Raw genomic sequence first — 26,846 nt, 5'->3', positions numbered from 1 at the left:
AATGAGGACACAGGTGTTCCTAATGTAGGGCTTGATTCAGACAGTGACGGACCATGTGTGTATGAGGACCTAAATGCCTCCGCTGGGTCCTGACAGCCCTATCGCTTACTGCAATTAGCACCACCGTGCGCAATTCGCTGAATTGCAGTTTACAGTGCGAGGGTGTTTTTAAATGGGCACACACACATTGGCACAGATTTACCAAATCTAATCAATGAGGAGAGGTTGTTTTTGTGCTCCCAGAGGGCCTGTTAATGGCCTCTAAGGTGTTCATATTATCCACATTCAGCATTCGCTCCCACACAATTATTCTCGTCTGTCTGACCTAAATTAATGTTGAGCGAAAAAGGATCAGTCCCTGCGTCCCAACACCGTTTTGTCCAGTCTTGTCTCTAAGTAGGACATTGGGAATATTTGTGTGAGGATGTGAAGGTAGATGCAACAACTGCCAGTCATTCTAACCCAGTGGTTTTCAACCCTTTTCATATCAATCCATTATTTATTGGGCATTTGAGCCATGCCCAAAATAACAAATATTCTAGACTTGTGTAAATTAAGTAATGCAGATAGGCTATTTAACAATAATTTTACTCTTGAGAGTGTACAATGAAACCAAATGGAACCTAAGGGTAATTTTTTTGGTTTCAGGGGACCACCTGGAACCCCCTCAAGGACTACTGGTGGTACCCAGTCATTTTAGTTTTTAGCTATATTGGTTGGCTATTAAAACATAGCAGATATACAAGCTCATGAGCTTGTAGAGGTGCTATTTTTTTTAAATCTTGACCATTTGGGCAAATCTTTCAATATATGTATATTTAAAGCCAACATTTCAACTCAAATCCTTGCTTCTGGGGTTCCCTGGAACAAAATATTTTGAGATGGGAGTCGGCAGCCAAGTACATATCATTTTGGGGGTCCTAGAATCGGCCTTAATGGGCTAATCAACAGTCACAGCACAGGTGTCAGTAATGGTCGTGATGATTACTCCAATTTGTCACTTTATACTGTAAGTGCAAAAAGAAAAAAAGCATGTTGTATTTGTGATCATGGCTATTTGGCAATATTTATTATAGTTTTCTTTCCCTGCCTTGTGTAATCTTTGGTGACATATGGGTTTTTTGTTATTTCCGTTTCCTGCAGTTGGGACAAAAAGACAATCCAGCTGTGGATCCCATCATCCAGGGATTGAAAAGAGTGGTGCACCATGGTACGTGACAGTAGAATAAATAATGTACTAGAACAGTGGTTCTCAACCTGTGCAAGGGTATTGCAAGTGGGCCCGCAAATAATTGGCTAAACACTAAGATTTTAATTTAATATAACTTAAGATTAATATTCAAATATATACTGGGATATATATATTTTTAAAAAAAACTATTGTTGTTTTTCTGTGGAAACCTTGAAGAAAGAGTTTTCATTGTGATAAATAGCAACTTAAAGTATACTACTGTACTCCCCTGATCCAATTGATCATTAAAATAAACATGCTCTAAAAATGCACGCAGCCCACCTGTCTGACCACTTTTTACATTTTCAGTGGGTCCTTATCCAGAAAAGGTTAAGAACCACCAGAATATCTATTTGTAGGGATTTGTTTTAGCTCAGAGTGTCTGATGTTTTTCCCTTCTCTCGAATGTGTCCATTGTTGGCTGCAGTTTTCTTGGTCATATGTGAGAGTCTTTATGGAATCTTTATACTATTTTTATTGTACTAATAATCAAATCAATTCTCCAAATTGAAATCACTAAACATGTTGGTGTATGTATGTACAGCATTCGGATGTTTCTGAGGTTAATGTGAGGTTACAGTGTGCCGGTTTGGGAAACAATAATGGAACCCTCATCTGGTAATTTCCATAACTCTTTTAAAACAATTAACCTTGGCTTTCATGTTTAATCCCCAAATTAACGTACAAAGACAATGCTGCGAACAGAGTTTCACTTCATAAGGAAGCAAAAATATGCAAGATAGTACCACTCCCTCCATAGAGCTATAGACTAGATGAGCCTCATTTAGTCAACACATTTCAAACCCACAGACACTCATAGTTCCACGTATACTCCCATAGGCCACAGCTGTCAGACTGCTGGCAGTTAAACTATTACCTTATGAGGTATTGTCTCACATCAGATGCCACTGCATGGTCTGGTGTCACTGCAAGCATGAATTATTATGCCTTTTCCCGCTAGACGTTATGCAGATCGTTTTCAGCATTTCTCTATATATACCCTTCCCAACCCACCCGCCCTCCCTATTGTGGCCGGGCACATGGCAGCTCTGTTTACACGGACACGTGTGACTTGTTTTATAACCCACCAATGACATAGATGGGGATGTGTTAATGGAGGAGAATAAACCAAAAGCATATGGCCATAAACTGATTGCTCGTTACTTGGGCTGGTAAATCTCACAAACCAAGCACTTTGTTTCATTGAGGCGCTCTCCCATTTAGCATTTTACTCCCAGATCTCGAAGATCAAATGGGGGACGGCTTAATGGAGGCTGACCTGGTGCTGTCGCTATGTAGAGCGGCGACACGGTTCCCTTTTTTGCATTCAGCGTTGGAGCGGGGGTGGGGTGTTCGTGCTGAAAACGGCGTCTATCTGCTGCTGAAAGGGAGCTTTGGTGTGGGTGCGGTTATTTTTTGGGTGATGGAAGCCTATTCCTGCTGGCTTGCTTAACGTGGCCTGCCTCCGCCTCTGTTAGGGTGGTGGGTTTTCCGTGAGCTCGTTAACCGCAGCCATCCATCCGTCACCATGTCGGCGGCCGATGAGCGATAGGGCACGTACACTGTCTGAAGAGGGAGGAGAAGAGAGGCGGTGAATACTGAAATGGGCACAGAGGGCACGGATGAGGCACGCAAAGCAGCTTTGGTCTCCTCGCTCGCCTGTTAATGTACACCACACCCCAAAGCCAGCACAGCACAGTGTTGTGTGAGGAGTGAGGACACAGTGGGGCGCACTGTCAACTCGGTTTTTAGACAGCGGTGGAAAAAGTTCTCACATCTTTTACTTAAGTAAAAGTAGCAATACTGCAACGCAGAAGAACTACCCTGTTACAAGTCAAAGTCTGGTAATCAAAGTTTACTTGAGTAAAAGTACAAAAGTGTTGGTATATATATTTTTTAAATAGAACGTACTCAATAGACTTTCACAAGTTTCCTAATGTATACAATGCATACAAATCTTCTGAAAATAGCAGATCTACAAGTTTGTATCTGCAATTTTCAAATGATGAATGTATGTTTTGTAATAATAATACAAATCTACAAAGTTACTATAGTAACTAAAGTTTTCAAAGAATTGTTGTAGAGTAAAAGTATAACATTTGCCTCTGAGATGTATAATTAAAAGTACAGACAATTTGAAATACTCACGTTTAAAGTAAAATTACCTCAAAATTGTACATATGTACAGTACTTATATACTTAGTTACTTTACACCACTGTTTTTAGATAAGGACATGGGCATGTGATTGATGGCTTTGGATTTCTGCTGGGCTTACTCTGAGTTTAGCACTTATTGGTGCAGGTAAAACACCTACAGCGCTTTCCACGGAAGATAAACATGAAATGGCTCGAAATCGCAAATTGATGTCTCCTTGTTATTATTTAGTTTTACGTCGTCTTTCATAGTCCGATTCACAGACAACAAACCAGATCCTTGGATAATTTATTTGGATCTCTCTCTGACCACAAATCAGAACTCTAAGCCACAGTACCGTCAAATCATGGATTAGCTGTCAAAGCAATAATTCATATCTGTCTCGACTTTCTTCTCCTCTCTCAACCTGAGTTTAGCACTCTGATGTCGCCAAACAGATGCCAGTGGGGTAGACTTTAAGATGCTGCCAGACCAGTATCATTCCTCCAATAAAGCTTTTAGGGTAGTGCTATAAATGTCACTTGATTGAGCCGATTGAAAGTACCCCGTAAAGTATAACTCAAGGTTCGTTTGAGTTTGAGTGATTCTTTAAATCAGCGAGTGACAAGGTCTGCCTGACTGTGTTGGCTGTCGGAAGAGACAGTCGTTTACTCTTGTTTGCTCCCCTGTTGTTTGCCCTGTGCAGAGAAGGAGACCTTCCTCAGGTCATTCATCCTGAGGGATTTGCTCCCGTCGACGCTGGACACATATTACAGATACACCGGCTCTCTCACAACCCCCCCCTGCAGCAAGGTAGTGGAGTGGATCATCTTCTCCAGGCCGCTATATCTGTCATACTCACAGGTATATATGTTTACAGTTGCACACGCACGCACGCACGCACGCACGCACGCACGCACGCACGCACGCACGCACGCACGCACGCACGCACGCACGCACGCACGCACGCACGCACGCACGCACCCACGCACGCACGCACACACACAAGCTAAGGCCTCTAAACACACTACACATGCATGCATACACACAACACACACACACAATCGGTGCCCATTTGCACAAAGCCAACAAATCGCTTTGTCTATGCATAGGCTATTTTCCCCAACATCTGCCTCGCCTCTTCCTGTCTCCTCACCGCCCTCACGCCTCTCTCTGCATATCAAACCTTAACTGCCTATATAGTGGATGATTAAGCAGGACGGTGTAGCCAATTACTGGCGTTTTGAATGATGGTGGGCGTGTGATTGCTCTGATACATGTACAGTATCATGGTAATGCTCATTCAGTGACAGTAACTGTAAGCTTTTAAAATGTAACTGCTTTTGTCCACAAAGGCAGTTTATACGATTAGTGATTAGTGAATGAGTTTGCTGTTGAGAGATACTGATTGCTTTGATTGTCCAAAAGTGTTGTAACGACAGATGCAAATTTATTTTGGGGTGAATTGTTCCCTCAACGGTTTACTATCCTAATCCTAATGTAAATTAGCCTTTCCAGCACCACTCACCTATTCACTGTACGCAATTTCCTCCCAGCTGGTTGGGGGATCATGCTGTTGGGAGATAATGTATGCCAACTCATGCACTGTGCTTCTGCTGATCCCAAACACAGTCCTTCGTGCATCTGTTAGACATACAAGGCTTGGGTTACGCATCCACCGCTCCTCTGGAGTGTTGTGCGCTAAAGACATTTGTGGAGCTCAGTGCAATTTCCATAAGCTTGCGGGAGACAAATCCTTTGCTCTGAATTGGCTTCTGCCGCAAGGATATTGACCACTACTACAATGTTTGTGACGTGCACAGATAGACTTTTATGAACCTGTAATTCATTTCTCCAAGCACCCGTAGGACACATTGATTCCAGGCCATCTGTAATGTACAGTCATTACAACGCTCTGCAGGAGATCAGTCAAAGCAATCGATAGCCGCAGATTTGCCCTATTGAAAGTTACACCCTTGCTGGCACCCAAGAACACTGTTTAATGCTCTTTCCCTGCTGGTGCCTGTACAATGGACAGGAAGGTCTGCTCTGTGCTGCTACTTGCAAGGCAAGCAGATGTACTTTCAATCTGAATGGCTATTTGGCCTTGTCATAAATTAATTTAATCCATTGAGACCTGGAACGCATCCATGTCACGTTAGCGTTTAACCACATTAACCATTAACCCATTTTGGGGCGGGAACCCGTTTTGGTGTTTTAAACATTGTTATAATTTAGCTATTGAAAAATAGCAGATCTACAAGCTCATAGCACGCCACCGAGTGGCGCGCTATGAACTTGTAGGTCTGCTATTTTTGAAAAATCGTTAAAATGTGCCTCAAATCTTTCCGAAAATTGTCATGATTTAGAAAACTTTTTTTTTTTAATTTCGACGTCAGGCCTGAACGGGTTAAAAAATATATACTGTATTTAAAACAGTGAGGTCAGATCTTCAAGCTCAACATATGATGTGATACATTGTGTTTCTGCCATACATCACTCATCACTCATTCATCACACTCGCACAACAAAGTATAAAATAGGGCTTACAAGTGGCTAAAGTATAATGAACAGACAGACACATCTAATAAATTAATATCTATGCATTTTTTTTGCTGTAGCCTGGAATCTGCCAGGCTACAGGAAAAATAAATCCCTGGTCTGGCACTCCTCAGTTTGAATTACATTTCGCTCACCTCAGAGTTGTTGGTGACAAATCAGAGCGCACTATTCAAAGTGAGACTGTTTTTGCTGTGGTGTTGGAATCTGTTGTAACCGCCCCTTGGAAATAAATCTTCCACACCGAAGTTCCAGACTCATGTCTACGCAGTGATATTAGTCTAGCCATGCCAGGCTATTTTCGCTGTGCAGTTGAAACAGCATTAGTATGACAACACTCTATGAATGCTTCGAACACAACTCACGGACCAGTATACTGTACCTGTATAAGCTTTGCAACTATTGTAAACTCTGCATTCAGAAGGTTGCGATAACCAAGTTTCAAGTAAAAGTTTGCCGTAAAATAACAAACAAAACGCTGAGGAGCATTCCTTTGTTGTTGTACCCCTTGTTTCTAGCTGGAAGCGTTCTATTCCATCTTCACCACGGAGCAGCAGGACCACGTCAAATCTGTGGAATACCTGAGAAACAACTACCGACCCGTACAGGACCTGGGCACCAGGGTCGTCTTCAAGTCTGCCGTGAATGACGCCTGGCAGAAAGATGTGACTGACTTTCTGAGGAGTCCCCATGGCACAGAAGCATCTAGAGGTAAGAAATGAGCTCCGTTGTGTAGCATATTATCACCGGGTCATGTATTAAATGGTAAATGGTAAATGGTGCATTTATATAGCGCCTTTATCCAAGGCGCTTTACATAGATTGTGCATTACATTCACCCATTCACACACACATTCACACACCGATTGCGGCGGAAGCCATGCAAGGTACCAACCAGCACATCGGGAGCAATTTGGGGTTCAGTGTCTTGCCCAAGGACACTTCGACATGTAGACAGGAGGAGCCGGGATTCAAACCGCCGACCCATGGATCATTGGACGACCTGCTCTACCTCCTGAGCCACATGAATCCTAACGTCCCTATACTCTGAGGTGAAGATTCTGCGCAAATAGCAGATCTACAAGCTTACAACGCATCACATGGTGACACGTTGTGTACATCGGCTATTTTCACCAAATACTTTTTGTATAGAGGGAAAAGGGAGTGGACGTAATATTCAGCCCTGGGGGATCCCGGTTAATGAAGTATACACGGATTAAGTGGTAATTGAACGCAACATACTTCCACTTGTTATCTTGATCAAATGCCATTTTGGCCCTGGTTTGGTATTCTCGCTTCATGCGTGCATGTTGCAGTGCCTGCTTTGCCAGGGCTCTGCAGGAGCTCCGGAGACTGTGCCGAGAAAAACCTGCTCCTGCTTTAAAACATGGGCTCGTTGATGTCTGGCAGGGAGAATTGATTTGGAATGCTCGTGATGAAGTTAGAGCGCTCTAACGGGCCATATCAGCAATCATCATTAATATACCACACAGCTAAAATAGACCCATACAAATTAAGTTGTGAAATTGCTTTTGTGGCATTATGTCGGTAGGCATGTATACTGTATAGACCAATGTCCGCCTATTTTTCTACGCTTCTGTTCTCCCACCCTCTCTCTCTCTCTCTCTGTCTCTCACTTACACACACACACGCGCGCACACACACACACACACACACACACACACACACACACACACACACACACATACACACACATACACACACACACACACACACACACTACACACTGCTTTTTCTCTTACATTTATGTGAATCATTTTTTATGTGAGCTTGTAGGAGTAGAAAGGGTCTGTCTCATATTCAGGGGAGACATCTGCAGTCTGGCACGCAATCATTTTAATGGTTGCAATGGTTGTGCCGTGTAATTATTCATTGTAACACAGTAAATGAAGACCGTTGATGGTGAGAGAGGTACGGCTTAACAATGTATTCTATTGTTTCAGCCAGTGCAGCCATTTGTGATGTTCTGAGAAATCATTGGCCATTAGGAAAGCATAACCATCCTTTTGATAGGAGTACAGATGGCTGTGGAATACACAGGTTCATTCTCTCCTCCAGTCGATTATAAATCAACCTAATTCCAGGGTCTGTCTGGAGCTTCTATTCTTCTTTGAGATTCTGTTGTACTATTTTATGTCTTCCCAAAATGTATTATATTGTGTCACCTCAAGAGGAAGGAAGCAACAGAGGTGCTTTTGCCAGCTACAGCTTAAGTTTAATTTATAATCCATCGCAAGACGGTGTCACTTGCCAAAAAGAACCGTTTGTCAAGCTGTTACAGTAAGTTGAAATTCTGTTCTTACTGGCAAGCGACACTGACATTATGATGGAGCACAAATTGACCACTTAAATCCTATATATTTTATTGACTGGGGTCCCCTAGAGGTCAGTGGTTCCGTTACTGGGCGTTACGGAACCACTGGGTTCACCATGCTAGGGTTGATGTTGTTAAGCATTACCCAGGGCAGTAGTTTTCAACCAGTGGTCCTTGAGGTGGTTTCCAGGTGGACACCAGCTAAATGATGGAGAGTTGGTTCCAAATGGACCATTGTTAAATCTTTAACTCTTAGTAAATTATTGTTAAACATCTGCATTACTTAAGTTAATTTACAAGAATCTACACAATTCGAGAATGTAGAAGAATTGTTATTTTGATCAACGTTTGCCTGTTATCTCTCCTAATCGTACCAACATCAATACAGCATGGAATTGTGGACAAAATCTTATCCAACGACAACAACAAGTTCTTTCGTTTTGGGTCTGCAAGGCTAAATGTCATCAAATGGTGGTCCGTGGCTCAAATGCTGAATAAATAATGGACCTTGATATGAAAATGGTTGACAACCACTGCTTTAGGGGAATCCTGCTAACCTGCAAGGATTCATGATATGCTTGTCGTCGTGGTATCAAAATATGCCCATTCTGCGGCCATTGTTACTGCTTTAACCCATTCAGGCCTGACGTCGAAATAAAAAAAAAAGTTTTCTAAATCATGACTATTTTCTGAAAGATTTGAGGCACATTTTAACGATTTTTCAAAAATAGCAGACCTACAAGTTCATAGCGCGCCACTCGGTGGCGCGCTATGAGCTTGTAGATCTGCTATTTTTCAATAGCTAAATTATAACATAATGTTTAAAACGCCAAAAGATGTATGAGTTCACACAATGAAAGTTATTCTGTATCTTGAGATAGATTACCTTAATCATACTTGGAACAGTTTAAGTTAGTGTAGTGAGATGCATTGCTGAAGCAGATATACAGGGTATAAAGTAGGGTTTGATTGATGTTATCTGGCTTGCATTGAAGTGTATGATTAATTATTTTATGGTTTATATAGTTTCTAATTATTTTATTGTTGTAGTAAAAAAAAAAGCAAAGTATCTTGGGGGAATACAACCGTAAATAAATCATTTAATTATACTGCATCGCAGTATAATTAAGAATCACAATATAAATCGAATCGGCACCCTAGGTATCGAGATCGTATTGAATCGGGAGGTATGTGAATCCCACCCCTAGTATAAAGACAGCTACTATGGATTCTTGTGCGCGCTGACTGGAGAAGATAGGAGTAAACCCATCTACATGTACCTACCTACCTGTCACAATTGTTATATCATTGCCAAATTGTGTTCAAAATGTTCATATGTGTTCAAGCATCTTCTCTTCGTTGTGCCATTTTAACAACAATGCATCTCTTTTAGAACCGCACAAAATGTGAACGTAGCACAAGCTTCAAACCTGGTTTTTGACATGAGCTATTTTTGTTTAGTGTTTTGATGCATCTGTTGGCGTGGCTAGTGTGCTAAACGATGGTGACAACAACAACTGTGGTGATAACGATGATGGCAGACGTAAAATTATAATGCCTCCGGCTGGCGAGTAATGGCTCTTGAGTTATTGAAGCTGACAAAGGCCATCCATTGAGCCATGCTGCATCTCACACCTGTCACACCTTATCCTCACACCTTGCCTCCGTGCTGATCGTTCTTTTCTGGATGTTTTGCCCTCATCATCCCGCACCCCTTTACACTGTACTTAGGCCTACATCATACATCATACCGTTGCTGTCGGGCAGAAACCCTGTACTGTATCTCATTCTCCATTATTTATTTTTACATAAATTAAAGGTGCTGTGAATGTTTTGTTTTTGTCGACTCTTTTCTTTTTCTTTTTTCTTTTTTTGTTAAAATGGTTCGGGGGGGGGGCTCTAGCCGCTCCAATGCAAGGCTTTCCGAAATTACATCATAGGCAAGCCTATGGACTATGGACTATGGACTATGGACTATAGTCTATGGACTTTTAATGTTTGTTTAGAGCCTAAGGGCTCCATCTTGCGCCACCCTTATCCCTTATCCCTAAACTAATTTGCCATGTTTTACTATTTTAAAAAACATTTTAAAATAGTTCAACTAGCCGATCTACATCGAAACATTGTGAGCTTGTAGATCGGCTATTTTAACTATTTCAAAAGGTATTTTTAAACAGTAAAATTCCCCGCCCCCCTTCCAAGTCTATGGACTTTAATGTTTGTTTAGAGCTTGTTTATGGCAGTTGTTTGCCAACCAAGTCTATGGACTTTAATGTTTGTTTAGGGCAGTAAATGTTATTTTTCCATTTTGTGAAGAATAGCGGTTTGGGACATACTGTACAAGGTTTCCGTCCGACAGTGGCAATATGCAATTTGGATGGCAGCAGTCATTTGTACATTGTATCAGGGAGCTTTGTGTGGGTGTAATGTCTGGCTACATCAGTGCTGTTGCCTTGACGTGCTCGGAAACATTTTCCACTGGCTTTTATTGGCAGATCCTTTAGTAAATAGCCATACTGCAGCCTACACTGCCACCTTGAGGTTCAGTGACCGACCCATGTCCTCACACAACATCGATTATTGCACTCTTAGCAGGACAAACAGAGGCTTGCAGCAGTGTTATCTGTACCACATGTAGGCTATTGATAATGCCTGTTTGGTATTCTAACTGAGCTCTCTGTGGTACGCTAGCATTAAGCCCCAAATACAACACACAGTCCAGATTTACTCCCTGCTCTAGAAGTCCTGTCTGACCCCCATCTGGACATGGGGGAAGAGAGGTGGATATTTTTCTATCTTGTTGGAGTTATGCTTTCGTTATTACAGTGGCAACAGCTGAGCAAGTCAGCAGCACAGGATAATGAAGACATTTCACTTCTCTGTGTTGGCCACCTCCATTATGTTCACAGTATAGCAAGTATAAATGTAGAGGCATGCACAATCAATCAAGCCCTCACAAACCTGAACACTACCCGTAATGTTTTGCTTGTAGTCGTGACCACACATAGCTGCTGGAATCTGAGGGAGGAACACAAACGAAAACGAAAGTTCGTTTTGTCTTGTTGGCTGTGTTTCTGTGTGTTAAAAAGCTGCAGTCTACCAGCAACACTATTTCTCCCTAATGCTCATGTTTATTTGTTCATTTTGTATCTCCCTTCCTGTCCGTCTAACACAATGGTTCTCAACCTATGGGTCGAGAGGTTACCAGATGACAGTGAAGTGACAATTTAAGGACATTTAAGACCTAAACAAAAAGAAGAAAAGTCCATTGCTGCATCAAAAGTAATCAACAAACTATATTATAAAAACTGGTCAAACATCGGCCAAATTGTCAAATTATATAAGAAATAGGCAAAAAGAATGAACATAGCTAATATACAAGCTCACAACGCATCGCAGTGCAAGATGTTGTGAGTTTGTAGATCTGCTATTTTCACAATTAAATTTGAAACTAAATTGAACCTAAATTGAATGCCTCAACTCCATGTCAGGGTGTGGGGTCCCGACTTCAAATCTGTTTATTTTGGGGGGTCACAGCCACTGGTCTAACACACTCCGCCACACATGTTGTCTATGATCTTCCAGTGTGCAGCAGTGCCCCAGTGAGCATGAAGATCCAGCCACTGAACCGGACCACGTTGATGGTGAGCTGGGAACGCCCACGCGCCATTTACCACCCACCTATCAGCAGTTACATGGTGTCCTACAGCTGGGTGAAAAGTGACGTGGCTAATGAGAAGACCTTCGTCAAGACGGGAGACCAGAGCACGGTAAGATATCTACAGCAGGGGTTCTCAACCCGTGGGTCGCGACCCCTCGGGGGGTCGCCAAATTATTTTAGGGCGTCCCCAAATTATTTTCATTTTTTTTTTTTTAAAGATTTAAAAAAAAAAAAAAAAAAATCACGATTTTTCAAAAATAGCAGACCTACAAGCTCGTAGCGCGCCACTCGGTGGCGCGCTATGAGCTTGTAGATCTGCTATTTTTAAATAGCTAAATTATACCAATAATAACCAAAATGGTTTAAGGTTATTGTAGCAGTCAATTTATATTGGGGGTCGGGAGGGGGCGGGGCGGGGGTCCCGAGACGTTGCCAAAGCATTTTCGGGGGTCCCCGGCCAAAAACGTTGAGAACCCCTGATCTACAGTACCACGATGAATGGCTCTCACATGATTTCCTCTTGAGACCAGAGGCATTCACGCAATGTCTCTCATACCCCCGCATGGGAACATACTGTATCAGCTGACCACTATACAGTACCACTAGCACACATGCTGAGAGACCACATAGTGAGATGTATTAGTCCACCGCTGTGAAACTATGCTCCTACTCCCTGTGTATGCTGGGTAACATTTTTGTTTTAAAGACCTGCTGCCAGAAATCAACATAGCCTTCTGGGATCGTCTGAACTCAAGTGGGTTTTCAATGGGTATGTTTTTTATTTTTTACGAGGTGTGATTTCTTTATGGAGCCTCACGTGTGTTGGGGCAATGGTTTGTGTTGAAGGTGACAGGTTTCGATGGAGTCACTCTGGATGTGACTGCTTGCCCATATGATGACCCTGGTAATCCCTTGTCACTCACCTACGTAGCTGGGAGCAGAACTTTCACTGTGACACACTGATTGCGAAAGTAGTGAGCCACTTACCAGTTTTTGTGCCCAAGACGTCCACAGACGTCCTGGGAATTACCGCTATGTGGTGCCCAAGACGTCGAATGACATGTAAAAAGTGGACACCCTGGGTTACTATTTTGAAAGTGTTGTGTGGGCACACAAAGCGACTTACTATGTAACCCAGCAGAACATGTCTGTCTGTGTGTCACGCTGTGACACCACCCGCCCGCCACCAGAGGGTGCAGCTGTATCACACAAAAACGGACGCGCACACACACGCACAAGCACGCGCACGCACACACACACACACAGTAGAAAACGGCATCCTTTTTGCAAGTTCCAAACAGTGTGCGAGACCCTTTTCTTTAATTTCACATCATAGATCCCTTTCTGATCGCTATCCAAAAATAGTAGATCTACTAGCTCACCACACATCACTTTTGTGCCGCGCTGCGAGCTTGTATACCTGTTATTCTTGAACTTTGTTTTGTGTTTGAAAAAAAAAGGAAAAAAAAGAATAATTACGAAAACGTTTCAGAACTGCTCATTTAGAAGGATGTAAAATAGCTCGAAACAGTGCTGAATATTTCGTTAGGACCCGCTACAGTGGTGTTCGATACGAACTTAACCGGGATGTGGAAACCTCTACTTCAATGCTCTACGAGTTGCTTAGCCATTAGCCAGTTATTCTGTCTCATCTAGAAGACTCGTACCCAAGGTAATACAAGCCATTCAAGGTATATGGGTTGTAAAGCCAGATACCTTGATTCGTATATGTTGACCTGTTGGAGATACCGCATGCGTTGCCTGGAATCTCAGGTTTAGAAGCCATGGGAGCCGCCTTTAATGCTGTGCAAGTCTAGTGTTACGATGATGTCACCACTGTCTATATCCATCTTTGGAGTTTCTACATTAATCTGATGTCAGCGCTGGATATCGCTGTTGTCTCCATATATGGGACTATGGGTTATCCCATATATGGAACTCTAAGTGAAAGCCTTCGCAGCAGAAGGCATTTGTAGAATCGGCCTTAGATCTTCATAGTTAAATACAGTACTGTATGCCAGCTGGCCCGGATGCTCTATTGAAACTCTCAAAGCCAGCTTGCCACGCGCTCTAATTGCTTTGGACACTTAGAATGTTCCCGCCAAAAACGGTACAACCCATCATTTCACATTATATTCCTGATTTAGTTCTGCCAAAATGCCAGTGTCTCTTAGTTGAAAGGCAGCTGCGGCAGACAAGAGCTTCGACCGCCTGCCGTTCACTGCTGCCACTCACCACAGACGGCAGCGGCATCAAACAGAGGCTAACAGTCTTTCTTTTGTATAGCCTTGTGGTGAAATGCTTTCAAATAACCGGCCAAACACCAGGCAAAATCAAACAGAAAGGAACACCACTGGATAACCCATTCAGGCCTGACGTCGAAATAAAAAAAACGTTCGCTCTGAAAGAATATATATTCAAAGATTTGTGCCGCATTTTTACGATTTTTCAAAAATAGCAGACCTACAAGTTCATAGCGCGCCACTCGGTGGCGCGCTATGAGCTTGTAGATCTGCTATTTTTCAATAGCTAAAGTATAACATAATGCTTAGTTAAAACACCAAAAGGGGTTCGCGCCCAAAATGGGTTAAAGCTATAATATGACACACATGCGTCCTCAGGTCTAAATGGGATAAGAGGGAAAATGGAAGAGGGAGACAAAGCGCCCGCTGAATTTGGCTCGATATGATGCAGCTAAGAAAGTATTTTCAGATTTGCAGATCAATGCTGACATCCCATATACAGACAAGTGAGTGAGATATCGAAAAGATAAGGTAGTTCAGATCAAACTGTGCCTTGAGGCAAAGTCGATTAGTCAAGTGAGCCGTGCAATTCGAAATGAAATGAAATGATTACTATATTTACCCAGGGTATCTGGGCTAAGCTCAAGAACTTGTTTCCAGCCAGGCCCTGCTCATAGAACACATTTCATCGTAGTGGTTCAATGCCTTGTTCAAGGGCACTTCAGCGGTGGTAATTTTAACGTGTCGGACCGCTGATTCGAACTGGCGACCTTCCGGTATCAAGACCGATCCGCTATCCGTTCGGCCACCGCAGACCACCAATACATTACTAACACTATACCGAGAGTAGCCTCGGAAACCCAGACTTTTCCAGAGAGTACTCTAAGTCTACGGCGTCTACGCCAATATGTCTCCTCATTTGCAGAATAACCAGATTAATTCTCTGTGTGTCCCCCACGTCCCTTCTTCTACTCAACTGTACACTGATTAGCTCAAACCTGACCAATTACAGCTGGCTCCTGAGCTATGATCTGCACCGCATATCAGAGGATGTGATTAGTTTACAGCCATAGTAATTGGTTATAGTTACTAGTTATTGCTCTTCAAAAGTAACTGATTAATTTGATAATGTAGCGATAACAGAACCAGTTCCAACATATTTGCATTCATGGGTAACGATTCCCAAATTTGTTGCTGCTCTTTGAAAGTATGTATTCTTCCTTCATTTGCATCTGTTGACTGTGTGCAAGTGACTGAGGCTGTGAAATCACCGTCGTGAATGAGCGGAGAGTGGAGCAGTGTGTGAAACGCACTCGAGTACGCTGAACAGACAATAAATGTAATCAAAAGTGTGGCTGCACTTCAATAAGGAGGGCGAAGACCATGCCAAGTGCATGAAATGCAACACTATAACATGCATGTGATGGGTTGTGAGCTTGTAGATTGGTTTATTTTGGCAACCATTAAACTGCGGGATTAACTCAAGCTCTCAAACAGACTTTAGAGTGCCTCTAAAGGCTTATGGTAGATTTGTGATCCCAAATGTGCAGTAGTCTATTTATTTCAGTGTATTCTCTATTTTCACAGATACCTGTATGTTTCGATTTAGCAAACAACAAGAATGGTTGTGTAATTTAATGGCACACTTATGTATTTGCTATACAAGTTCACTGTGCTCAGATGGCCTCCAATCTAATAGAGCACCTTTGGGATTTGGAATCACGTCCACCTGAAACTGACAAATCAAGGCAATGCCAGGATCTCTACAGAACATTTCCAGCACCTTGTTGAATCTATACCATGAAGAATTAGGGCAGTTGTGAAGGCAAAGGGGTATCTAACCTGGTACTATTAAAATGTACCCACCTCAGAATATTTTATTTCTGAAGAAAACCACTATAAGTTCCACAGGCCTATGGGTGGGTGGCTTTTGTTTAAACTTGTAATGAGTTAAGATGAATAAAAAAGTGGAAGGCAAATATAATTGAACGTCAGAATGAAAGCCCTCTGAGAGAGTGATTGATGTGCCACTGACTTTTATCTCTCTGTGGTTAGACTCAATCAGCACCGTCTATCACCCCTCTGCCAATTCAGAGTGCTCTCCCCCCTCCCTCCCCCACAGCCCTCTGTTTTATTTTGCCCACTTCATTTACATTTCGATTTTCAAGTTTTTTTCCCCAGACACCTTTTTGTCTGGGTTATTTTTAGGAACCACTGGCATATTAACCAAAAATTGAACACCATAGATTCGGACTTTACCGACATCTCGTTTTTAACACTTGATAATTTGACATTAAAACAATAATTTTGTCATTAACAATATCCAAATTTAAATGGTTGATCCAAGTGCAAATGTTGACAAACCTATGTTACTGTATGTGTGATATAGTTATCAGTGGTGTCAAGTAACTAAATACATTTACTTGAGTACTGTACTTTCAGATGGAGTGCTGTGATTTTTCATCAGGTATTATTATATAAAGAAGATTTATTAAAAAAGTACAGTATTTGTTAAAATGTCGTTTTTATGTGGACACGCTCACCAGTTCATTAAGTATGCCTGGTTTGTCTGGTGGGTGGTGATGGGTGGTGATCCACCTGAACTGAAGCTGCACCCACAGCTGTTGTTGTATCATGATAAAGGGGGAGGGGTTAGGGGAGGGGATGATATTGTGATGTCACTATATTCTGCATAATACGTTTTTTCTACTTTTGTACTTTAAGTATATTTTTATATACGTCATCAGTGCCAATACCCTGGTGGGGAAAAAGGTCCTTTTTGTGTGGAGTTTGCATGTTATCCCCATGTCCCCCTAGGGTAGGTAGGTACCCTAACAAAAAACACCCAGTAATCCTGGTCTCTCTATACTGCCTCCCCCTGGCCAGCTGGGGTGCCTGACGGAGGGGAACTGGTTGGAATAACGTGTTCTTTCCACGTCCAACCAGGGAAACTCCCCCCTGTCTATTGAAAAGAAGCGATTCGGCCTCCTCATGCTTTGAAGGAAGCATGAGGTCAGTCCATTGTTGTAGCGCCAAGGTTTACATTAGACAATTGACACTAGGTGAAAAAATGCGTTACAAAAATTGTAGGATCTAAAAAAGGTGAGTACTTTTTATGTGTCTTTTCTCTTGCAGAAAGCAGTGATAACTAATGTGTCACCCGAGATGCTGTACTTGTTCAGAGTGCAGGCTGTGTGTCAACAAGACCTGCGTAGTGACTTTAGCCAAACACTGCTGTTCAGAGGTATTTTCTCTAAACCATCCATTCATCACTAAATCTGTCATATAAACACTGCTGTTCAGAGATATCTTCAATAAACCATCAATTCATCACTACATCTTTCATGTGAGCAGTCAAAGGCAAGCTCTGATCAATTTCTTTTCACCTCTCCTTATATTTCCCAGCCAATACGACAAGGATTTTCGAAGGATCGCGTATTGTGAAAACTGGAATGGTGAGTTAACCAAACGTATCATGTGTCGGTGTCGCTGACTCAAAGTATTGTGAATTAATTAATGAATATTTATTTTATTTGCATGTCTTGTCATGATGAAAAATGATAAAAGACCCATCCCTTATGATAACTAGAAACTACACTAAAATAAAAGACAAGAAAAATGTGGTTAATAACCAAAAACAGAAATATACATCACATACCTGTATATGTTTTCCCACGCTTTCTCTAAGTATTCTGCAAGTGCGAATATCTTGTGTTCAAACATCCAACCAGTCTCTGCGTTGTTTAAACATATCAGATCCAGGTTTCCACACCTACTAAATTATTTTAGTAGGTGTTTAGTAACTAATATCGTTTCTATCACAGGAAGTGCACATCCCCTCTTCCTCTATTACCCCTCTATACCTCTATAGCAGTCTCAAGGTGCAGGGGCAAGATCCCAGAATGAAGTTGGGCACACAGAGATCTTTGTCTTTTGGATAATGGAGCATGAACATACTTGTACTACTTAGCATAACAGCTTTTTATCATGCTGAGAACAAATGAAGAAATGGTCACAGGATATAAACCAAAGCTGAGACTTTGGTTTATGCAGGATATCCTCTGACCATTTCTTTTGATATAAACTATAAAGTGTGTCTAACCATAGAGATGTTTGCAATACTGTTATTTTGAAAAGTGTCATGTAACCCAGTTGTATCCTCTACTCTAATGCACCTTTTACCGATACATCCCAGTTCAAGATTTTCCTGGCAATACTATTCTCTGGCATTCTGTTTAATCTATTCCATAGGGCTACCATGCTGCCTCTCCACCTTATCTCACACGGCTCCCATCTCATATCCCCTATTTTTGAGTGGTGTAAACCACTCCTACAACTGGCTTTTGTGTGCAGAAAAAAATGAGCATGGTTGCTATGTTTAAAATAATTTCTGACGTAATTAAATCACACCCGGGTGAACTGGATGACCGTAGCAACCATGCTCATTTTCTCTGCACAAAAAAAGCCAGTTGTGAAATCACATCCAGGTGTGATTTCATTACGTCAGATCAGAGCTGATCAGGCTATATAATACCTTACCTTATATAATACCTCACATCGGACAAAAACTCCAGCTGAATCAACTTCATGGTCACAAATCATCACATCAGAAGACGAGTCTACCTAGCCAAAGATCTTTAACGTCAGACATTACGTCAGACCACAGCTGATCATGCTATGTAAAACCTTACACCACTCAGTTCACACGGGTGTGATTTTTTCCAATACAGGAGTGAATGTATGCACTCCAAGAAAATACCATGTCCTTTCATATTTGTGTATGAGCCCCATATACCTGCCATATAGTCCATGACAGGGCAAACACAAGTGTGAAATAGTTTGGAGTAGGTAGGCAGCATATCCAGAACATCCAGCTGTTTAGTTTTGGCTATTATACCACCTAGAGCCCTACCTGCAGATCCTGCCAATACTGATGTACCATATTCAAAATGTTCATCCAAATTAAGACCTAAGTATTTGTAATTTTTAACATACTGTAACTTTTGTTCCCCTAAATATTTGTTTCACTAAATTGTGTGACGTGATTTTTCAAGCTGAATGTTAGCATATACATTTGTAGTACAAAATACGAGTTAAAAAAGTGCCAAATATAAAGTATGATGTTTTTTGTGATTTACAAAATAATGGCATCATAGATGGCCATCATAGAATGGCCACATGAAGTTCTTGCAACCACTACGGGGTCCAAATTTACCCTTACATGTCTGTAACGGTCTATTTTGTTCCAATACACTCCCAGAGTTAAATTAACACTGATCATTTTACAGTGTAGATTAGGGTCCCAGAGATTAAATAGAAAAAAAATCACTAAAGGTCACGGTGTCTGCACACACAATTTGTAGCTGCGTTTTTCCACCGTTTTTCAGAAAAATGCATCCAGTCTGCAAGGACCTTAAGAGTTCATTATTTGGATCCCTGGTGGCCCCAACCTGACGTTGAGAAACGATGTGCTAAAACAACTCTATAGTGACTGGTGAGGTTCTGTAACATCTCCCACTGTTTCTCCATCCAGCCCACAGTGTCTCCGGCGTCATCGGCCGACATGGCTCCCATCAGCTCCGGTTCCTCCACGTGGACCTCATCCGGCCTCCCTTTCTCCTTTGTGTCCATGGCAACGGGGATGGGCCCCTCGTCCTCTAGTGGCAGCCAGGCCACGGTGGCCTCGGTGGTGACTAGCACCGTGCTGGCAGGGCTGGGGTTCAGCGGTGGGGTCATTTCCTCCCTACCTGGCTCTCTTTGGCCCACTCAGGCACCTCAGGCGAGCCCCAAACCCACCCACCCGCCGGCCCACCCTCCGAAGGCCAGCACGGAGCCCACGGCCTCGCAGGGCTCTGACGCGGACACGCCCATCGACGACAACCAGGCTACGCGGGACGGGGAGGAGGGAGAGGAGGGGGAAAGGGAAGGAGAGGAGGAAGAGGGCGAGGATGAAAAGAGGCGGAAGAGCAAGACGTCTCCGGACGACGTTGAGAAACAACTCAACGGCACCGTGGACAACAAAGAGCCTTCCGTCCCCACCCCCACATCCACGGCCAAAGAGAAAGAACACGGCAAGCCTGCTCTCCAGGCCACCACCGTGTCCCCGAGTACCGCTGACGACCAGCAGGTCAAAGTAGACAGCACCGCAGCCCCCACCCAGGTGCCTCGCAATGACACGGCAGAGATGCAGATTCCCATCAGCCCCACTCTCTACCCAAAGGACAGCGGCGAGGACAAGAGTCTCTGGCCGTTCTCCGTCCACACTGGTGAGTTGAGCGTCTCTCGAAGGCCACTCCACATCTAGGGTTGGGATCCGGAACCAGATCCAACATTGAGGAACCGGAATCGGTTCCATCACATTTGGAACCGTTTCCGTTTTTTTAAACACACTGTCGGAGCTGGTATGGTATGTGGATTTCACATCTGCTATACAATTACAATAACAGTGGTTCTCAAACCTTTTAATTTCAAGGACCACCATAATTCTGAGAGTTTACAAATGTACACTCTCAAGAGTTTTCTTTAGGGTCAGAGTTACCTGTACGGGTCCATTTGGATCCCCTATAGGAATCGTGAAAGGGAACAATTAATGAATCGGACCGTTAAGAGGAAATCGTTAAGGAACCACAATCGTAATCCTATATCCACATCACTGATGAATTATTATTTTACATTTAAATGTTGCTTCCCAAACACAACCGTTCCTTATGGCTCTGGTTCTCTCAACATCTACAGGATCACCTTTATGGGTCTGTAACTCAGAGAGTGTACAATGGGTTATCTCTGGGACCCCGAGCTACACTATAAAATCCACAGTGTTAATTTCACATAAAATTTACAATTATACATGAATATAAAATGTGTACTCTCTCAGAGTTCGAGACCAGTTAGGGTCTCTATCCACCCCTGGTGGTCCCCAAACCCAACTCAACTCGGCTAGAGAAAAAATAATGAGAAAGAAAACAACAGGGTCAGATATCAATCTGAGCAGTGTAAAATGTAATACATAAGGTGCGTGGTTAAACATAGCAATGGAATATATACTAGCAATAAAATGATGCCATTAAAATAGCAGTAGATGATAACAAAATGTCAGTATAGTGTACATAAGTGACAGTGTGATGCAGTTGATAAATGAACTGCTCACATAATGAGATGAGCAGAAGACGTTTCTCGGTCAATCCGTCATGCCATTCTACCGTACCGTACCGTTCCAAGGAGCCCAGGGTAATATAAGGACTCATACAGTATAATACGGTCAAATTAGAACTCCCCATTGGAATATACTGAAGTTCTCCATTGTATAATGAGGATGGCCCACTGCTGCTACTCTACTTTTGTCTAGTGACAAAGTTTTTGGTTACATTTGAGGGTGAACCAACCTTGTTATATTATTTGAGGGGTGATAGCCCCAGGTTGGACGCCACAGACGGTTAGCCGAGTTTTATTTAATAATGCACAGGTTACCAAAGACGTTAAGGTATGATAAATTAGCCTTTATCCAGAGTTTTTAAAAATAAATTTCACCTGTTTTGAGCATCATTGTTCATATTGGACGCTAGGATCCATGGAATAAACAGCCAAAATCTGCAATCGTCCGTTCACACGCACATGCACGCGGACTATAGTCTGTTTATGCCAAATAATGGGACAAAGTAGGATGTTCGGGGCTTGATAAAACATTAATTCCAGATGGCGCTGATAAAACCACCGATCCGATGGACCCAACAGAGATCTGTGGCTGCCACAGTTCTAGATGGAGCTGATAAAACCACCGATCCGATGGACCCAACAGAGATCTGTGGCTAGCCTGGTTAATAAACCAGACCGAATCAGCCGTTGGCAAAAAAAAGTTGCCTACCAGCGGATTACGGTCTGGCGAGGCTCAGTAGCACGCCTCTTTCCTACAGCAGAGAACAGGTCGGACCAATCGGGACACGGTATGCAATATAGGCGGGCTTTGGTACAGTGACGTTCAATGCTTGAGACTTTTGACTGACAGTAGCTCTGACCAATTGCGTCAAAGAGAAAATGTTCCCCGGGAAATGAAATCCAAGTGGAGCCAGCCCAGACTGATATACCGCGACAGTGTTGTGTGATATTAGTCTGGCTTATTAGCCAGGCTAATCTGTGGCTGCCACGGAACCACTTTTACTTCCGGTTCAAACGGCAGACAACAAGAGCTCGTCTTCTCTGCTTTTTTTTTCATTCATTTGTATGGCAAGGAGTTAAATTCCCATTGACAATGAATGGACAATTTTACATCATGATGATGTACGATGATATATATACTTTTTGTTATTGTTATTTTTTCAAGGCCATTCACATTATATTGCGTCAATATAGGTGAAATATCGGTCAATATGGTGAAATATCAGTCAATATCGGTGAAAAGCATTTTTAATGAAATATAGACCGCTATCAATATGCTATCAATATGCTACCGATAATATTGTGCATCACTAATCACATGGCTATAGGCGTTACAGCCAACACCTGCAGCCATGATAATCATGAAGTACATGGCCTCTTAATATTGCTTCAGTAAATATCTAAGTGTTCATTTGACTTTGAGACATGTAAACAGACCATTTTTACACTCCGTTAAATTGAACACCAGCTTGATTTTAAACAGTAGTTAACTCAGCTACCTTAGTCAAAGACAAAGATCCAAGATTAGCTTATGTAACTATAACCCAAAGGCCTGAAGGCATAAACTGGGACTCTGCCCAAGGCCGCTGGTGCTTTAGGGCATTCTTTATATTGCAGAACATAGTTTCCTTCCAGGGTGAAAACACTTTGCCAGGGTGTTGTTCTTATAAATGGAAAGCTGTTTGCCTGCCCTACAGTATGCTCTCTAGCACACACGTCCCTCTTCAGCAGAATAATGGAGCAATTTCAGCCATCCTTGATTTGCACCTTAGGGTAAACCCAGTCAATTACCTCCTTGGTCTAAACAGGGTTATTTTGCAATCATTCTCCACAACTGGAAACGTCTCACCTCTCCGCTTGATGTTTGTGCTTTCATTGTTTTTACATTCATCAATTGAAAGTGCAATCAGTATAATCAAAACAAATTACTTTGCTTGTTTGTTTGTGTTAAACACACAGACAACATAAACACACAGAAGAAAAGAAAAACTGAATCAACAAGATTATCATCTTTCATTAAAATGGAATGGCTGAATTAATGGACATACAAACTTATACACAATAAAACATACCAATTGTTCTAAAATATATAATTCTATGTATTGATTGACATAACATCAAGTTCAAGTTCTTTATTAGTGTCCCCGGGGGGGGCAATTTGGTTTACAGCAAGTATAGAGGTTTGAAACGTAAAACAGTACAACACAACAACAGACAACATACAAACATATTATGCTGTGTTACTTAGAATTCTTAAATTGGATACGTTGTCAGGTTTTAGGGTTAACCCATTTAGACCTGAGGACGCATGTGTGTCATATTATAGCTTTAAACCCATTTTGGGCGGGAACCCCTTTTGGTGTTTTAACTAAGCATTATGTTATACTTTAGCTATTGAAAAATAGCAGATCTACAAGCTCATAGCGCGCCACCGAGTGGCGCGCTATGAACTTGTAGGTCTGCTATTTTTGAAAAATCGTAAAAATGCGGCACAAATCTTTGAATATATATTCTTTCAGAGCGAACGTTTTTTTTTATTTCAACGTCAGGCCTGAATGGGTTAATATGTTGACTGACATACTGTGTGGTGTGGTGTGGTCCTCTAGATCGGACCAACCTATCCAACATGACCCGCGGCCCTCACCCTGGGATGGGTAAGATGATGTGGATGGTTCCTCTGGTGGTGGTCTCTGCTCTCACGCTGCTCTGCCTCGTGCTGCTGCTGGCTGTGCTGGTGTACTGGAGGTGAGGCTTTCTTCATTTCAACCCATGAACCCTATAGCGCAGGGGTTCTCAACCCGTGGGTCGCGACCCCTCGGGGGGTCGCCAAATTATTTTAGGGGGTCCCCAAATTATTTTCAAAAAAAAAAAAAAAAGATTTATTTTTAAATTTTATTTTTACTTTTTTTCAAAAATAGCAGACCTACAAGCTCGTAGCGGCGATCTGCTATTTTTCAATAGCTAAATTATAACAATGCTTAAAACACCAAAAGGGGTTCCCGCCCAAAATGATTTAAGGTTATTGTAGCAGTCAATTTATATTGGGGGTCGGGAGGGGGCGGGGCGGGGGTCCCGAGACATTGCCAAAGCATTTCCGGGGGTCCCCGGCCAAAAACGTTGAGAACCCCTGCTATAGCGCAGTGGTGTAAACTCAAGAACAGTTCTTCAGTCAGCACAACTCATGAATGGAATATGTGCGATCAAGCGCATCAGTCCAAACCATAGGGACTCCGAATATCCTGTAAACAGCAGATCCAAACGAAAGGTGGTAGCTGGGGTGGAGGAGGGTGAGCAGCAAAAGTTTAAGCAGACAGCAGCGTCAGTGTGCAGCAGCAAGCAAGCAGGATGAGTAGTGCAAACTTCCAGTTTAAATAGCCGGTATGAAGATGGAATGAGTGTGTGATTGGATGAGTGAATCATGTGAATGAGAACGTGATGCTGAGTTTCCTGACTGAACTTGCTCTGCGCATGTCTGTGTCACTTTTTGAGTGGTACAACCACTCCAAGGAACAGCAATGTCCTAACCTATGTGACTATGTGACTATGTCCTCACCTATGTGACTACCGGTATGTTTAGAGTACCAGTAGGGGCAAAAGTGGCGCTGTTGTGCCAGAAACAGAAACAGAGAGAGAGAGAGAGATAGTGTTGCACTGTTGCCTGCTAATTACAGAGAGAGAGAGAGGGAGAGAGAGAGAGAGGCAGGGGGAGAGGGGGAGAGGTGAAAACAGCAGATTTACAAGCTCAAGTGTTGCAATACAATTGGGTATTTTCACTGTTTGCCATTATGAAAATGTACAGGGCTTTAGTGGCTAGGACCAGAGCCTGTCGTTTAGTTTTTGAAACGGCTCTGCCCTACACATACTGTCAATTACGGCCCCATTCTATTTACTTTTAACTTCAAAATTCCCCAGGCTTGCTTTCCAGGGAACATTCTGAGAAAGCAAACCTGGCTACCGAGGTTATTGCTCTGCACAATCATGAATGCTAATTTTAATCAAGCGTAGCGTTAGTTAATTGTGGCACGGAAGGCAGATGGTTTATATATGTATGAACATTCATTCCCCCTAGTGATCTATACTGCCTCTTTAAATCCGCTGCCTCTCCAGGCCATCTCCCTTCTCACTCATTCGCTACGAGCTATCTCATCCACGCCCTCATACCCACAGTGCAATTCAGGCGGCCTTCTTAAGCAGTCTCAGCTCCCTCTCATTCTTCATGCTGAGCTGTCAAAGCAGCTCGTACGGCGTATGCGTGGAGATTTTCTCCTCCCTGTAGTTCTTAGTCCAGGGGTTATGGGTTATCATTGTATTGTTTGCGATTGTGTAGTTCCATTATGTTGAATCATGTGTTGATGTGTTAATACTGTGTATTGTTGTTCATGGATTTTTTTTAATCTTTGGCTCTGCTCAGGGGGGTTGTTGATATCAGAGCTGTGTCTTGGTGCACAGATAAACGGAGATATCAAATGTGATATCAGACCTGTGTCTCGGTACGCAGATATCACATGAGCAGAGCCACACCGCCATACTAACATGCAATAGCCTTGCAATAAATGGTCTATGGTCAATCTGAGCTGAAGTGTCTCAATGAACTGTGAGAGTGTAAAGATGGACCTGTAAGGGACCAGTGTATCTACAGTATGTAACTGTCAATGCTTACTATGTGCATTTGTGTATCTTATATTACTAGAGGTTTGGGCCCCTATGCGAACCTCACATCTAGAGCTCGGGCTACTATGCAGACCTCTCACATATGTCGCACCACCGATCCGACCAACGGATGACTCATGTCTGAGTCAAATTGTCAGTGGCTTTGTCAGAGTACCCGTTAAATAACGTACAGTGACGTGCACAGATATTTTGAGGGGCAGGTGCTCAAGTGATAAAAGGGCACCTTTGTGCGCTCTGTGGAAACGCCAGCTGCCTAATAGTGTGTGACATTTATAGATGTTGTGTCCCTTTTGTGCCCATATATACATATCTCCGTATCTGTCAGTCCTTGTCCCTTTTATGACCATATATGGACCTCCCTGATGTCATCGGTATATGCCCATATATTGGCATTCCCATGGTAGGATCTGCGGTTCTGGACAACTGGGTCCATATATGCCTACAGTATATATGGACACATTGGTTGGATCAGCTGAGCTGGACAGCCGCATATCTGATCGGCGGGCACAGCACGCCCTCGAGTCCTTTGCCGATGCGCCCTTCCAAGTTTGAAGTCTGTTGGTCCCATGCTGTATACAGTTGGAGGCCATCGATATTGTCCTTTTCTTTTTGCTGAGGTTTGCGTGATCTGCGCAAAAGGACAGTTAACCCATTTTGGGCGGGAACCCCTTTTGGTGTTTTAAACATTATGTTATAATTTAGCTATTGAAAAATAGCAGATCTACAAGCTCATAGCGCGCCACCGAGTGGCGCGCTACGAGCTTGTAGGTCTGCTATTTTTGAAAAATCGTGAAAATATTTATTTCAGACAACTGGAGGATTTAGAAGGATTTTTTTTACATTTTGAGGTCAGGCCTAAAT

At 42.6% G+C, this 26,846-nt stretch overlaps 2 protein-coding genes across 2 annotated transcripts in view; both read left to right on the top strand.

Annotated features, from left to right (window-relative positions):
• cplane2 (ciliogenesis and planar polarity effector 2) overlaps nucleotides 1-26,846 on the top strand; it is a 395,788-nt gene that overhangs the window by 319,802 nt on the left and 49,140 nt on the right. The gene's annotated exons all lie outside the window — the stretch shown is intronic.
• Nucleotides 1-26,846, top strand: part of ca16b (carbonic anhydrase XVI b) — a 128,047-nt gene that overhangs the window by 80,706 nt on the left and 20,495 nt on the right. The window contains 8 exon segments of the mRNA XM_079509913.1: nucleotides 1,144-1,210; nucleotides 4,072-4,229; nucleotides 6,443-6,635; nucleotides 11,844-12,028; nucleotides 17,298-17,406; nucleotides 17,568-17,617; nucleotides 19,696-20,428; nucleotides 23,921-24,059. Of these exon segments, the coding sequence (XP_079366039.1) occupies nucleotides 1,144-1,210; nucleotides 4,072-4,229; nucleotides 6,443-6,635; nucleotides 11,844-12,028; nucleotides 17,298-17,406; nucleotides 17,568-17,617; nucleotides 19,696-20,428; nucleotides 23,921-24,059 (1,634 nt within the window).

This window comes from Electrona antarctica, assembly GCF_951216825.1.
Source record: "Electrona antarctica genome assembly, chromosome: 9".
Lineage (NCBI taxonomy): Eukaryota > Metazoa > Chordata > Actinopteri > Myctophiformes > Myctophidae > Electrona > Electrona antarctica.
This window is presented reverse-complemented; position numbering and strand designations above follow the sequence as displayed.